Source organism: Acipenser ruthenus, chromosome 15 (genome assembly GCF_902713425.1).
Source record: "Acipenser ruthenus chromosome 15, fAciRut3.2 maternal haplotype, whole genome shotgun sequence".
Classification (NCBI taxonomy): domain Eukaryota; kingdom Metazoa; phylum Chordata; class Actinopteri; order Acipenseriformes; family Acipenseridae; genus Acipenser; species Acipenser ruthenus.
The window spans coordinates 22,432,419-22,449,838 of record NC_081203.1 but is presented as its reverse complement, the minus strand read 5'-3'; the positions used below and the strand labels follow the sequence as shown (position 1 = coordinate 22,449,838).

The 17,420-nt window shown below is 37.8% G+C and overlaps 1 protein-coding gene across 5 annotated transcripts in view; it reads right to left on the bottom strand.

Moving 5' to 3' along the window:
- The window catches only part of aspg (asparaginase homolog (S. cerevisiae)), a 40,141-nt gene that overhangs the window by 20,644 nt on the left and 2,077 nt on the right, over window positions 1-17,420 (bottom strand). For all 5 annotated transcript variants that reach the window (XM_058987470.1, XM_034037395.3, XM_058987471.1 and 2 more), the window contains exons 3-9: window positions 13,515-13,644; window positions 8,183-8,294; window positions 6,863-6,988; window positions 3,989-4,072; window positions 3,685-3,811; window positions 2,073-2,185; window positions 13-198 (exon numbers count right to left, since the gene is read on the bottom strand). In XM_058987470.1, the coding sequence (XP_058843453.1) occupies window positions 13-198; window positions 2,073-2,185; window positions 3,685-3,811; window positions 3,989-4,072; window positions 6,863-6,988; window positions 8,183-8,294; window positions 13,515-13,644 (878 nt within the window). The remainder of the gene's footprint in view (window positions 1-12; window positions 199-2,072; window positions 2,186-3,684; window positions 3,812-3,988; window positions 4,073-6,862; window positions 6,989-8,182; window positions 8,295-13,514; window positions 13,645-17,420) is intronic.

The window sequence follows — 17,420 nt, the reverse complement described above, 5'->3', positions numbered from 1 at the left end:
TTCATCTCTTACTTTTCCCGTGGCGTAGGTTTCTGTGACTGAGCCCCGCAGGCACTGGGTGCAGTTGATTATGAGGACCCCTCTGTCGGTGGCCTTTTTAATCTCTTCCAGCAGATCAAAACGGTTGTCAGGTGCATTCCCACTGCCGTACGTCTCCAGAACTATAGCTTCCATGGGGGGCTGCAGGAAAGCACGGACCTAGGGGGAGAAAAGAAAGGTGTCAATGTGGATCATCGGACTAGCATTCAATCACTTGCTTATGGTAGTCTTGCACATCACTTCAGCTAGATGGAGAAATGGCCTCTTCATACCTATCAGTAACCAACCAACTGCTTTCCCTATTGATTACTTTGCAGCCAGTAACATTTGACTCTGAAGACACTACCGAGAAAACTAATACAGTAGCAGATTACCCCAGATAAAGCAAGCAAACTGGGAGCTTTCTCAAGTATTCTATAGTACCAAAATATTTTTTTTAAATGACAATACATTCTTTATCTTGTTTTTTCCAAAACATTTGAGACCTCTGGAGGTGCACAGCAGATAAGAATTCATTTTAGTGTAATAGCAATGGCAAGTTAAATCACATAATTCTTATTGCTGGTTTGCACATCGTATTTCTTTTCAAGATTGTGAATGGAAAAAAAGCAGTTAACCAACATAATCACAAATCTTAAGACAATTCATTTAATCTTCATCAGTGTTATCATTTAGACACAGACCTAGTATAGAACATTAACGTATACTGTATAAGATTGAAGTATTTTGATACCTCTTGCATTTCATTCTTGTTTTTTTTGTATCAAAAAGCTATGATTCTGCACGCACGTGAGCCAGTGATATGGCCCCTCAGAGGAATGTTATCAGTTGAGTTTTAATACAAATCTGCCACCCACTGGTCTTCCATCTGTTTGACAAGATCATTCATGAGCACAATTAAGACGTGTAACCAATCCTGTTTGGTGCAATAAAATCAGGAAATTAAACGCCGGTTTTACGGCAATACAAATCAGTAAAACAGAAAAACCTTTTACAATTTTGTTGCTGCCATTTCCTGGCACTTGTCTATAGTGAGCTGGTTAGCCGGCTGGCAGATCACTCTGAAAGATACATTCAATAAAACTTCCAATCACACTGTTCCCCATCTGGGTTTTTAAATTGAAGTATTTAAAGTCATGCCTGCTGTATAGGTGCTCTGAAACTTACTGGCTGTGGAATAACAGTGCCTCTCAGGGACTTGGGGAATGACTGCTAAACTACTACTAGACAGAGACACCACTCTTCTACATTCATGTCTAAAAGCACTCGCTATACAGCAAAACAGTGCACTGAGAGGGTCAATACTGTGTATCACTGTATTAAACAAAATGAGTCAAGTAGACAAGTGTTTTAGATAATGCCTTCATCATTAGTGTCTCAGGATTTACAATTAGGTATTTTTAGTTATTGAGAATATATCACAGTACAACATACTAAAACATATCCTGCAACAATGTTCTGATTATTTGGTCCTGTCAATGTAGTGTCTTGCACTTTGATGATGTAACCATGTTTCTGCACTGTGTTGCTGTGGTATGTGCTTCAGGCAAGTCATTTTTTGCAATGTGTGAAAGCTTCTTTATGAGTACAAAAAGCAGGTGTTAAACTTGTCAGACAAAAAGTTGCCACAATGTGTGATATGAAATGGAAAAGTGCAGAAAATAGACCTGAACATCACTAAGAACACTTGAGTAAAAGAGAATACCAGTACCAGGTATTAGCATGACTAATGGAACAACCTTTTAGCTGTGTGGAAGGACAGTGAAATAAGAGAGAACCGCTGTCAGATAGAAACACAAGATGCTGGTTGGGAGATCCATTTTTTTTTTTACCTAATGAAAAGAAAAACATGCAGAAAACAAATAAAAACTTCCATGATTGAGAAATATTAAAGGAGCTTAGTGATGCAGCAGGTTAATTACTATCCTTTTATGTATTTAATACTGTATTAACCAATACCACAAAACAACTATACAATTCGGCACAATTGCCAGGCCTACACTACAGGTGTGAAAGCAGTATTTGGCACTTACAGTCTCAGAAGTAATTCCAGGGAAAATGCGCAAGAGTCCGACATTCCTGTTCATGTTAGTCTGAACCAAAAACTTTTTGGTTGTGTTGGCTCTCCAAACCGTGTCCCAGTTAACTAGAAGAGAGAGAAACACCAATTTAATTTGGAAACAGTAACTTTGCAGTAGAACTGAAGAGAGCATTATTCATATATTACTGCAATAGGAATTCCTTTTTTAGCACATGATTTTATAATCAGGCTCTTCTGCATTTGTGGGTAGCTTTTAACTATAGCTATATGGGTCAGAATCTGTGCATCACACAACACTGCCTGTTACATATGCAAGTGATCTAAATGGCAGCAGATCTAAATACCACTGTTCCAATAAAAAACATGCTCTCCCTTTCTATGTATTCTTATTGACAAATGCATAATCTTGGTATACATAGACCCGTTTTAATAATGACAGTGAGAGATGTGAACAAACTCAAAAGTATGTGGTACTGCTTTTTGTCTTCATTTCAGCAGAATAAATAATTGATTGCTGCTATACTGTACATCCCCAGTCCATCCTAGTTTTGCAAAAAGGACAGACTAGATCATAAACAGCTGGGTTTCTGATGCAGGGAGCTCAGTTTCCCAGTTCAACAGCACCCTTTTTGCATCACGATCAGGCAGTACAGACTGGAAAGCCCACCTGTAAGCAAGCTAGTCATAAAAAGCAAGCTATTGAATAAGGAATGCATTCCTAAGGTGTGGCGAGTCCAACTGTGAAGCTCTGAAACCAAACAAGAAGCACAGCTTTTATTAACAGATATAGAACGAAGTGGACTGCAAGGCAACCAGAGCTCAGTGTTGATGGTCAAGCCATTGTAGGTTAATGAATTGTTAAGTTTTTCTTGTGATAGTTCTGTTGAATAAGCAATAAGACAATGTTTAACATCAGTGTTGAAGGTATTAGCTGAAACATTGGTTTACTCGGCTTAACCTAGGACTGAATTGGTGCAACTATTAACTAAAAACATTATTATTATTAATAATAATAATAATAATAATAATAATAATAATAATAATAATAATAATAAATAATAATAATAATAATAATAATAATAAGATAAATGTTATGCAGTGTAAACAGTTAATATCATACAGTAATCATAGTTTTCAATTGGTACTTTTTAAAAGCCGCTTTAAGAATATTTGTACTTTTTTGCATAATCTAAATAACATTGTTAGCAGTTAACTGTAACACTTTCATTTTATTTTCACAGAGAATAATGCAAATTATATTCCCATAAGGCTTTTACATTTAGCATAGAGAATATCATATTGAAATGTCATTAAATATTAACACTTGTTGGTGAAAGATGATTTCACAGCCTTTTTATATTCAAGAGTACATCAACAGGCATTAATCTATTAATTAGGTATGTTTCATTGACAAAAAAGTCCCATGATTGTTGATATAGGAAAATAAATATTCCAGCAGGTGTTGCTAATTTTTGATTGAGCCTAAAAAATCCTGAGATGGCTTGAACCACAAACTCTGTAATGGATCTCACAACCTTCGGGTCACTGGGATAGGAATGGAACAAAGGGCTATCAATAAAAAGGAATAATCAGATTGGCCTTACTCTTTATATCAACTTCAGCATTTGCCAGTGGAGGGAGGTTAGGAGAGGAGAAAGCGTTGAAACTCCCAGCATCCACCTTGGTGACACGATTTCCTCTGTATAGTTTGTGGTGAAAATATAGACAGACCTAACCAATAATAAGACATTTCGTGCATTTAAAACCAAGCAGGTCAACAAAGGAATATAGAATAAACAGACATTACAAAGACATTACTTAGTCGTGTTGTAATAAGAAAATGTCATGAAAACTTTTTTAAAGGGATTGCTGTGTCACTTCTGGTGCTGGTTTCAACAGGACGCTCACCTCTGGAATCACAAACTGGCCAGCGATAAGCAGGGCACCTAACAGGTTGTCACGGCCATCATTCTTCAACTCATAGATCGGCACCTAAAATAAACACACGCGGTGGACTGAGTGCAGTACTGAAGACACTTTTGTTCCAAAATACTAAAACTGTCTGACAGCAGCTGATAATGTATAGTGCGCTGCAGGTTTAACTGTGGAATAATGCATTAAACCAGTGCTGTCAACAGATGGCTCACGGAACACCACACTATGATTTAGAGCTGAAGGCTGGACAATCAGGAGTTTTTGTTAAAAGCGAGTAATTATTATTATTATTATTTTATTTATAAATGATGGTATAAAAGTTTAAACCTGGAACAGGGTTAATGAGCACAACAATACTGAAGTGATGTATAGTCCAGTTAAACAATAATTTTTGTCATTTTTGTAATCTCATGCCGTTTATTATTACGATTTTTCAAAAAACACTCACCACGCGCCACAGGTTCTTTGAGAAATGAGTTCTCTTAATATCATCTCACAAACCCGCTTATTGTCACGTTTTGTGCAGCCTATCAAATGCTACGTGGCCAGGCTTTACTAAGTAACCACAAGATTTCCAACGCAACTAACAACCAATAACCATCTCGGCTGATAAACGGACACTTTGTGCAGCCTGTCAAATGCTGCGCAGGCGGTCTAACAGGATACAGTGCAGTTACAAAACACCAACCTCACTCACACTGCTCTTTAATTCACCACTAGTTTTCTTTCTTTTTTTCCTCGCACTCGTAATGTGCCGTCATGGGCAAACGTGAAACTCAGTTTATATCATGACCCGCATCATATCATGAATCATGCCTGCACAGCAATCATGATATAAAGTGGGTTCATCTGTATATATAAAATCTGAAAAAAAGAAAACTGCTGAATAATTCATATATACATACACTACCGGTCAAAAGTTTTAGAACACCCCCAATTTTCCAGTTTTTATTGAAATTTAAGCAGTGAATAACCTGAAATGGTACAAAGGTAAGCGGTAAACTGCCAAAGTTTAGGTTACCAAAAACTGGAAAATAATGTACATTTCAGAGTTATACAAAAAGGCCTTTTTCAGGGAACAAGTAATGGGTTAACAACTTACAGCTGTTCTGCAGCAATGGAAGTAAATTAAGCCTTGAAAGTTGATGCTAACAATTCCTACAGGTGTCCCAACTTTTGTTGATTACTTACAAACCCTCTGTCTGTATAAAAGCAGTGTTGGAACAGACTGTGTTACTACACCATCTTAAGCATTATTTGGACAGTATTGTACTGCAGGAAGTAGTATATTGCTCTCATAATGGCGAGAAAAAGGCAATTAACAAAGGAAGACAGACAGACCATTATAACCCTTAAAAGTGTAGGTCTTTCCTTTAGAGAAATTGCAAAGAAAGCCAAGGTGTCAGTGAGTACAGTTTCCTACACCATCAAAAGGCACTTGGAAACTGGAGGAAACTCTGACAGGAAAAGGTCTGGCAGACCCAAAGCCACAACAGAATCAGAAGACAAGTTTCTGAGAGTCAACAGCTTGCGTGATAGTCGGCTCACAGGACAACAGCTTCAAGCACAGCTTAACACTGGTCGAAGTAAGCAAGTCTCAGTTTCAACTGTGAAGAGAAGACTTCGAGCTGCAGGTTTGACAGGTCGAGTGGCAGTAAGAAAGCCATTGCTAAGGTGGCAAAATAAGAAAAAGAGGCTTGCCTGGGCCATGAAGCACCGCCAGTGGACTACTGAAGACTGGAAGAAGGTCTTATGGACCGATGAATCAAAATTTGAAATCTTCGGTTCATCACGCAGGGTTTTTGTACGCCGTCGAGTAGACGAAAGGATGGTTCCTCGGTGTGTGACACCAACTGTCAAACATGGAGGAGGAAGCGTGATGGTCTGGGGCTCTTTTGCTGGATCCAGAGTCGGCGACTTGCACAGAGTGAGTGGCACCCTGAACCAAAACTGCTACCACAGCATTTTGCAGCGCCATGCAATACCCTCTGGTATACGCCTAGTTGGTCAGGGGTTCATCCTACAGCAAGATAATGTAATGACCCAAAACATACCTCCAGGCTATGTCAGAACTACATTAGAAGAAAAGAACAAGACGGTAGGCTTCAAATCATGGAATGGCCAGCACAGTCTCCAGACTTAAACCCCATCAAGCTGGTTTGGGATGTACTGGACAGAAGGGTGAAAGCAAAGCAACCTACAAGTGCAACACATTTGTGGGAACTTCTGCAACAGTGTTGGGAAGAACTTTCTGAACAATATTTGATTTCCATTGTAGAAAGAATGCCACGAGTGTGTTCGGCTGTTATATCTGCAAAAGGTGGCTACTTTGATGAGTCAAAAATTTAGATTAAATTTTGTTAAACAAAACGATTACATGATTTCTTTTTTTTATCTCCAATTGCTTATTTGTTCTATGCTTTAATTTCAGAGTACATTGAGACATTAAACTGCGTAAATTTCAATAAAAACTGGAAAAATGGAGGTGTTCTAAAACTATTGACTGGTAGTGTGTGTGTATATATATATTATATATATATATATATATATATATACACACACATACACAGTATATATATATATATATATATATATATTATATATATATATATATATATATATATATATATATATATATATATATATATATCAGTAGATACATGCTTATACAGTACATATATACACAAAGTACATATACACCGACCGACTGACAGGCAGGCTCCTGAGAAACTCCCTGGTGATCGCTATGGACAGCTCTGCATTAAACTTTTCTTTAATATAAAACTCCCTGGACAGCCTCATTTCTCCATTGTGCCAGATTCTAATTGCCACTAAGGGCTAGTATACCTGAGAGCCTGTAAGGATGATAGTCTTTCCCAGGTGTTCACACATGAAGGACAGGGCTGATGCTGTATAAGCCATTGTGTCAGTGCCGTGCAGTACCACAAAACCATCGTATTGTTCATAGTATTTCTGGGGGGAAAAGCAAGATAGAGAGACTTGTTAGAAAAAGCTTGATTTTAAGTTGTTTTTATAATAAACTCATAATTTCCTGTTCCTTTCCTGGTCTGCTCTACATACATGTTTTCTATTTTCGTTTGGAAATTAATTTTGCGTTCTATGGATTTTTATAGTAGTATTCATAATGCGAAACCGCCTGCACATTGTTCTGTTTGATAGAACGTGTCCACTGCAAGAACCTGCATTCTGTGTTTTAGTTGTTGTGCGTATTGGTTGAAGTATTTTGGACCTCACAATCCTCTGCAGCTACTGTCTTACACCATCGGTCAACTTCTCTTGTCATTTCTTACAGACCTTCACCCTGTGGTCCTACTAGTTGGGCATATTTTTGTATCAAGTACTACTTAGCAATACATGTGTTGTATCACTGTCAATAGGGAATAACCGATATCCACTACTACTGCCATACAAAAGCTGGAGCCGAAAAACAGTGCTAGTGTGCCACCTAGTGGTATAAATGAAAAGCTAATGAAGTTCCCAAAAGCTATGTTTCTACTACAGTACGCTGATTCAAAAGAAATCAGACTGAACTTCAGTCATCATTGCTGAGTTTTTCAAAGATTATGGCTAGCATTTCATTTTACAGGATGTTGTACTGTATTTTATTCTATGTCAAGGATGGCAACGGATTAATCCCTTGACCTCCTGATCTGACGATAACACAGCATCTTGTTGGAAAACTCTCACCTAGAAGCCAAGGTATGTTTACTCCAAAAGGAGACACCACATCAAGGATTTGCATTCTTGTTTTCTTTATACATCCCTCAACTCAATTTACATTTTATTGTTAATTCAGAATTTTAGAAAACCTGCTATTTAGATTGCTTTAACAAGCCTTAAAAAGATGAGCGCTTACTGGAAACCTGGTACACTCTGGGTCTATTGATCAAAACAGTGGCTGATCTAAATGCCTAAACTGTTCAGATCATTCAAATAAAGCCAAGATTATGAAAATCAAACGTCTAACCCTGCATGTGAGTCTCTCGAGTGTATTTCTGTCTATAAAATATGTAAAAAACCAAGGAGTGTTGTGTATTTAATGATTTCAACAGCATTACTAAGATCAACCGAACAGACCCCAATATCAAAAGAGTTTGTAGATAATACAAACCACACAGATCTGAGGTAACAATCAGCAGAACTAACATATAAATCCTTAGCGATCGTTGCCCAGTCATCCGTCGTCATGTTGCAAGAGTCCAAAAGAGGACAATACTCGATCACTGTGTAGATAATTCTCTTATTCAGGTTTGAAAGCCTGCAGCAGATTAAAAAAACAAAAGCAAGTGAATATTCACTGATGGATGAACATGCAAAACAAAAGACAAGCGGGACACATACAGGCAGAGAAAACCAAGCAATTTTCAGCCTTTAACTTTCTAAAAAACGCCAAATAAAATAAGATTACGACAAATTCAGGCTCAATACAATAAAATAATTGTATAGTGCAACATCCTCTTCAATTTTGAAAAAAGAAAATCTATTATGACATGTTTGCTGAACTGTTTTGACAGGGGTGGTAAATTAGCACAGTGTTTCCCAACCGTTCCTGGCGGCACACTGTGTCTGCTGGTTTTCCTTCCAACACAGAGCTCAACTTGCTAAATTCAAGCAATTTACTCCTGGCATTAATACTTTCATGTTACAAAACTATAAACCACTGAGCAATTAAATTCAAGGACCCTTAGCAATAAAGGTGCTTATTTCTAGTTCTGTAACATTAACAGGTGTTTTCTACTGTTTTTTACTCTGTTTTTGGGGCCAATGAGACTTTGGAGTAAAAAGCTTTGTGAATTTCCCCAAAGTGAAGTTTATTTGGGGAATTAAGTCTTAATATTGGAGCCTCAGTATGTGGGGATGAGGTATTATTTATTTTTTCTTATTTTTTTACCCAGGAAAGGTAACTGATGCTTGGGTATAGACGCGTTGGTGTGGCACTGTCTACTGCGTATCAAAATAAATAAATAAATAAATAGCGATGCGACGCGAAACGCTGGTGTGTTCACGCCCTTTAAGGGTGCTAAAAGGCATGGTGCAAACATAGACACACAGTAAAAAAATGTAGGCATTAATACAAAATGCAAATGAAAAAATGGAATACATGAAAAACAGAAAACAAAATACAGCTTATGGCTTGCCTTTTCTGTATTCAAATTTTCTACCAATTAATACTGCTTCTTATCTTTAATTTAGAAATTGCTTCACATTTTTATCTTCTTTCTCTGTATTATAGCATCTATATAATGTGACATTGTTTGTTTTTGTGCCTGAAATATAATTTCTGTGTTTCATTGTTGTCTGGTTCTGTCTTTCTTTCACCACTTTTTCTGTGTGTAATTACTGCAAAACCAAAACGGAGTTTGCTTAAATATGTGGACTTTACTTACTTTGAGAATAAGTTATATACTTATTTTGAATTTTGGGTCCCTATTAAGGTACATATTTAGGCCCAGGATATGCAGGACTTAGACCCCTGCAAAACCCTGTAATTCATTTTCAGTGGGGGGCGTTGCCACTTGCACCCGCGCTGGGGGAGGACCTCCATACCCCCCCTGCCTTCTACTTGGGATTTCTAGCCTCCTACTTTAAATGAAAATGAAAAGACTGCGTGGTGTTCTCTGGTTGTGCTGGGCTAATCATAATGGTTAAGCAGCTGTGAAAAGCTTTTTTTCCTTAATCTCTACAGTACAAAAACAAAAGTGCCGACAGTTCATTAGCATACTCCATCATAAACAAGGAAACAGACAAACCATCTTTTTAGGGTTTCAATAGAGCAGCAGGGGGCCTCCCCCAGCAGATATAAAGCAAGCAAAGCCTGCCGACACACCGTTAATTAGCCTCTGCTTGCAAGGCGATCCTTCAGCATATGTTGTTCATAATCTCAGGGCAGTGGGAGGAGGGGCTTGGGGGGGGGGAAGGAGGTGCAAATGATATTCAAATCACCAATTATTTATTTACCTTCTAGTGCTGCCGCTGGTGTTTCATTGGAAGAGATGGATATTTGCATACTTGGCTGGGTTATCTGGGGGCACATTTATAGAGATTCTGAATTGTGTTTCCGAGTGTGATTAAAGAGGCTACAGCTATAGAAACAATTCCACAAATCTGCACTACAATTCACTATGTAGATTTCATATGCACCGTTTTGAAAAAAGCATTAGCAAAAAATATGTATTTTCTTTCTGCAAGCTCGGATTGGCTGGGATTTATCACCTCATGGAACGCCACTATTTACCCCTATCCTTGACCTCAGTGGCCAATAGCTGATACTAGAATTACCCTTTCCAACTCAGGTCTCAATCCAGAGTGTCAGCAACCGAGGAACCAGATTTCTGATACTTCTGACTATTAACTATAGAATAGTTGCGGACTAACTACCAACAGCGCTTCTGCAAAAAAACACACACCCCTTTGTTATGTTTCCTAAATAAGACCTCAGAGAGTAGTTGGGGTCAAAATCAAGATTTATTGATCACAGAGAGATAATTATTTGCTATGCTAAGAGATGGTTTACACATTACTCGTATGCGTATATGCTTTGTTTAAAAGAATGAAATTCAGTTCAGAGATTAAACTAATGCGATTAAACTAACGTTAATGCCAAATGATAGTTTGGAGCATGTTTTCCATTGTATTATCCTCCACACACAGCACTAAGTATTCTCCTTCCATACAATAAGTTGCATGTAGGAAGGGAGGAAGAAATGTAATTACCCATCTTCAATGACATACTGTATATAATACACTTTGCACAAAGGAGTTACAACCAGTTTCAAAATCAGTCTGTAATAATCAGAACAGTGATTCTCATAACGTCTACACTGTATATAAATACCTCATTAATTAATGAATTGTTATTCTTCACGAATATCAATAAATCACATTAAATCCTGCATCACAACACATCAAGATCACACTTATATACTTAGGAGATGGGAAAAAGTTTGTCTGACATTTATTACATCAAGCAAAACACGACTCTCCGTATTAGTGCTCACTGAAGCAACATATTGTTAAAACATGTTACAATACATATATACATACATAAATAAAGCAGACAAATAAGACAAAAACTTGTGTCGCGGCCCATAAACCACGCTACCTAAAAAGGACTGTACCTGTAAGATTGTTTGCATATTTTCAATTACTCGCCAGCAGTCTTTCCCAAGCAGGGTGACACATGGTCACCTCTAAACAACACCCCCCCCCCGTCCCGTCCCCCGTCCCCTTTTAGCAGAGTTGTATTGAAAGTGGGTTAAGTGCACTTGCTAGAACATGATTCCCTCCCACAGGATGCCCCCTTTCAATTAGCGAAGGGCTCTTTTGCCTCCTTATCTGTTCCCTGTGTCGGTTCTTCTTTTCACGGTTTTGCAGAAGCCCTGGGCAGTTAGGGCATGCTGAGAGCTCCAGGCCTAACCAAATGGAAAAGAGGGAGGTAGCCCCCACTGCTGGTCTGATGCCATCTGGCTGGTAAATATTTAGACCGGCTACCCCCTACACCTTCTAGTCATGGAAACACATGAAAAAATGTTTATTTAGTTTTGTCTCATGTATCCCCACTCCCCTGTAGACTGACCAGGTGCCTGCGGGCCTGCCTGCAAGTTGCCCAGAGCTGCATGGTCCTCCGACGCTGTAGCTCTGAGGTGGCTGCATGGCGGGCCTGCAGAGTGAAAAGCAGCGGCCGGCTGACGGCACACGTTTCGGAGGACGCGTCGTCTCTCCCGAGTCAGCACGGGGGTGGCAGGTGTGAGCCGGGTTGAAATAAACAATAATTGGGGAGAAAATGAGAAAATGAATTGGCGATTCCAAATTATTAAATAAAAAAATAAAAAAGAAGAATAGTACAGGGACAAATAGCCAGATGAATATTTTTTGACATGTATTCAGATACAAAAAATCAGATGTTCGTATTCGCTAGAAACAACAAAAATATCTTGCACTTATTTACCACCTCACCAGAAGTTGCGCGACAGTTTAAAAAAAAAATGGCAAATGAAAAAGAGCGCCGCGTGATGTGAAAAAAAAAAAAATAGGAGCAACACAGCAGCTCTTTGCTTCTATTTAAAAGTTTTAGACAGCAAAAAGTAAACAAACGCACACAGAAATCTCCATGGAATAATGAGCGCACAGGAGCTATGCCAAACAGAACAGATCTTAAATCAGCAAAACTAGTGTTGAAAGTTTGTTTTGTAGGATTTATTAATACTAGGGGGAAAAAAAAAACATTGAACAATTTACGCTGTTTTCAAAGGTCCATAGATTGACCACTGTCAGCTAATCCGGATAATAGACTTTGCCGCAGATTTCCACCCTAAACCGGCCTGAAGGAATTAGAGGCAGTATTCATTGAGGAATGGTCGTATCCATCCGGAACAAATTAAACACAGCTCTGCCCTGGCTGTCCACCCAATAGGAGTATAACAATACATTAACGTCACAATACAAGCCACAATATGCAGGTCTCAACACAATATGTATCACGACACCTGTGATGATCCTGATAGGCTACTTGCATAATGCCTTGGATAACGGTATCTGCCAAATAAACCAAGAATAATAACATAATTTAATGATAAGACTTATATTTGTTAAAAGACAAAAATTAACCCCGAGTGGCTCGCCTAGTAAAAGCACAGCCAGGGGAGTGCAGGTTCACGCCCTGGCAGTGTGAAGTATTTGCTGGTCATTCAGGAGGGAGCATCGCATTGGCTTTGGCACTCCTGCAGGTTAGACTACAGCAGACCCTACCTGCCAGGTGCGCAGAGAGCTCTATATTTCGAGTCTTATTGGTGAACTCCAGAATTGTTTATAACCAACATTCAAACACAAGCTAAGTTCATGGTTCATGCCTCTTGGAACAGGCCAAGCTATCAGATTTATATAGCACCAAGTCACACTGTCAGCCATGCAATGGGAAAACTAAAGGTATTACAAGACCCTGTTACGAATGAGGGATCCTCATGTTGTTGTTTCCTGGTAAAATAAATGAATACAAGTAAATAAAATCAATTTAAAAAAATGTACTAAATAAACCTTGTCTGGGAAAGTGACATTGCTGCTCCCCCCTTGTGGATGACTGAGGATGGGTACCTCAAAACAGATCACTGACTTGCATCTGAAGGTTTGTGATTGGTCATGCAATTGTTATTGGTTAGGCAGTGTTGCCATTCACAACTGCCCTAAAAAGGGTTTACTATATTTATTTATTTTTTAAATATATAAATATAAAACAAAGGGCTACTATTTTGAAACCAGTGCAATGTCTGTACCAAGTTATAAAACCTGCAAGAAAAAAATTAAGCTGTTAATTCTTGTAATAATATTGTTATTTCTTATGGCTCCTTAAGAACTTTCTAGTTGTCAAAAAGGTTGGTCATCTCTCTGCTCCAACCTGCACTACTTTCAAAAGGAAGATCTCAAAATGGAAACACAGCTTATTAATGAGGCACTCAACCTTCGAAATGGTATCTTTACTTACGGCAGGACCAGAGTGTTCTCTGTGGCATCATAATAGTCATAAAGCCTGGTTTGCTGGGCGTACAGTTCATCATGTAGGGTGGGCAGCTTCCGTAGAGCCTTTACAAATGCGTTTGCCTGCGGGGCGAGCACTGTGGAGACAGGATAAACAGAACAGCAGGGTTCAAAACAACGACCAGCGCTACCACGAGGAACACAACATGGACTGAGACTCAATCCCTCAAATATGTCACTAGCTAGCGAGCGTTAGAGAGGCCTGTTGTGTTGCTTTGAATGTTACCTTAAATAATAGTCCACAATTGCTCCTTTTGTCAGGTCTTCCAACCTTATGTTTTTTTTTTGTTTTTTGTTTTTTTAAATATACACATTCCAACACACTCAACATACTGTGTAACAGAGAGGGTTGAATTATTGAACCAGTCACTGACATCATTATACAGCATATAGTTTGTATTTATACTTTAATAATGCTTCATAAAGAATATTAACATCAGCAATATTATCAGTGTTATAAATAATAATAAAAGTACATACAGTACAATGTTCTGCAGCCTGTAATAATTAGCTTATAGGGTAATATTGACTCTAATATATATATATATATATATATATATATATATATATATATATATATATATATATATATATATATATATATATATATATATATATATATATACATATATATATACATATATATATACATACACACACAGCTCTGGAAAAAATTAAGAGACCACTGCAAAATTATCAGTTTCTCTGGTTTTACTATTTATAGGTATGTGTTTGGGTAAAATGAACATTTTTGTTTTATTCTATAAACTACTGACAACATTTCTCCCAAATTCCAAATAAAAATATTGTCATTTAGAGCATTTATTTGCAGAAAATGACAACTGGTCAAAATAACAAAAAAGATGCAGTGTTGTCAGACCTCGAATAATGCAAAGAAAATAAGTTCATCTTCATTTTTAAACAACACAATACTAATGTTTTAACTTAGGAAGAGTTCAGAAATCAATATTTGGTGGAATAACCCTGATTTTCAAGCACAGCTTTCATGCGTCTTGGCATGAAAGGAAGCAAGTTTTCTTCCAGGACAACCTTGCACTTGGCTTGATTCATGCGTCCTTCACAAAGACAAATCTGCCCGATTCCAGCCTTGCTGAAGCACCCCCAGAGGAGTCCAATTTTCAGCTTTGCCCAACATCGTTGATGTGGTAAACTTACTTTCTAATCACCCTGTATATAATGCCATATTCGCTAACCAGTGTAACCCTTGTAATGATTGGTATTATGCTGCCCTCTAGTGGATTCAAATGCAAATATGTTCTAAAAAAAACCAGATACAGCTTACAAAGGCACTAGGGTATAGTAAGCACAGGTTGTCATCCTCAGCTTGTTTGTACAAGTAATAAAATGCAGCTGATAAAACTCTTGGCATAAAAGGAAACTTTCTACAAGGCTTTCTTAGATCTGTAGAATACTGTATTTGTTTTAAAAGAAACAAGAAAAATCACTCAATAAAATATGTTGCTTTCGGCTTACAAAGTTAATCACGCCCTCCTTTTAAAGAAATAAATAAATTAAGATGGGAGACGTTCTGACCTCTGTTGGCAGGTGGGTCAAGTCAAGTGGCGCAGTGCTTCAGGGGCAGCAGTGTGGAGTAGTGGTTAGGGCACTGGACTCTTGACCGGAGGGTTGTGGGTTCAATCCCCAGTGGGGGACACTGCTGTTGTACCCTTGAGCAAGGTACTTTACCTAGATTGCTCCAGTAAAAACCCAACTGTATAAATGGGTAATTGTATGTAAAAAAGAATGTAATTGTATGTAAAAATAATGTGATATCTTGTAACAATTGTAAGTCGCCCTGGATAAGGGCGTCTGCTAAGAAATGAATAATAATAATAAAATAATAACATTTCATTCATACAACTATTTTATTACAAATATAAATGCATTTTATTTCAACATTTTCTACTTAACTGTGCACCATTTTCTAATTTATCCAAGTGCTGTAAAACAAACTTTTTATGTGTGTGTGTTCCCTTTTATCAATGTGTATATGGTACATTTCAGGTACTAGCTGGTCAGGATTAATATTTGATTCAATCCAGTACAATAGATGGATTCATATTACAGTAAAAGAAAAAAGAAAAAAGGCAGTACACTAAATGCAGTACCCCATCAAATTACCTTATAAACAACAGAGAGGAAGACTTCACTAGAGCATGTGTTATTTATTTCAGACCTCTTTGATGCATTGGTTTCCTTTCTTTTTTTCCACTAAATATATTTGAAGCAGTGTTTGTTTGAATATTAGATTATTTGCAGCACTAATCTATATTATATATTCTAAGTTAAAGTTTATAAAACTGGTACGATCAAGGCACAACAAACCTATTAAACATGATCCCACTTGCTAGCTGAAAGGAAACCACTACATGGTAGACCGTACAGCTTTAAAACACAAATGCCATGCTACAGGACCCTCAATTAACCCTGACACACTGTATGTATTGTGGATGACACTGTATAAAAACAAACAAGCCAGGTTTTAAAATGCTGGGGCTGGCTGGTTTCAGTTTACACAGAACTTGTTTACCTGCCAGACAAGACCCTTTTCCCTGTTCTGAACTAGATCCGGTTGTGTCTGGTTTAATTTGGTTCTTTTTGTATCACATACTTATTAGACTCACCCCTTCCTTTATTTTACTACTTCTTCTGCACACCTGAAAGGTTTTTGGTCAAATATAGGTGCACTCAAGATGGATATATAATATTTAACAGCTTGGTAAAGTATGTTTTAAACTGTTATCGTACTCAATTCCCACATGTATACCAATCTTTGCCAGCTGTACAGTTTTGTATTTAAAGTGTACTGTACCAACTGTTTCAAAACTGTTTGATACAGAACTGTTTCTAAATGTTTACTTGTGCTGTGTCGTGATTTGTGTAGGATTTGAACCCAGGCCTCCAGAGATAAAAGGCAAGAAGGAGCTAGTTAAGGAGCTTGATGCATGTCCTTGTTCAAGTATTTTATCATTTTTATTTGAATAACAGCGTCACAAAATAATCCAGCAATCCCCCAGAAATCTGGGACACCGATGTTAGCAAGCTGAACCATGTTTATCGAATCCTATGTAGGCCCACGTGCAATGTTGCTCATTTAAGTCATTTTCCTGTACAAATGTTGCTTTAGGTATTTTATCTAATAACCAATTTCACTTTGAATGTTATAATGTGCATGCATGTGGAGTGTTCTTTGAATAGTGATGCATCTGAGACACAGGGTTTGTGTCATGCATATTTAAAAATCAGTTATCATGCAGACTACTCCACACCAGGTCAATAGGTAAAAATAAATAATTAAAATACTTCGCAACCTGCATGCGTATTTAATTGGTGGAAATAACAAATGTGCCTACCCTTGGTCAAGGACAAAAATAAATATATACAAAATATCTTCTTCCCCATGCCAGTAAATATTTTGTATTGGGAAGCATAACCAGGCCAGTTCAAGTCAGTTTAGTCCCTTCTATAATCTATCCTTGTCAGTGAATTACAGGCACAACTGTTTACCCATCAGACACCCCGACGTGGACTACAGATTGCTTCAAAGGACATCAGCAGAAGTGTAATGAACTGGTTCAGCTGTGATCGGTCTGGCACAAGGGTACCTAAAGACGGTGCCTTTAAATGTACCATTATTCCTTCAGTTCACATCAGTGAAATGTACCATATGCACACGGCATGCCTCCAACAAGTACTGACCATGTTGCTGGGTCATTTGTTGTCAGTTTTACCCAACTCAGACCACTTAATACATCTTTACATTTGAATGTGCCTCACAAGTGCAGTACTGTATGTGTACCCCTCATTTCTGAAAAGGTGACTGGTACCATGT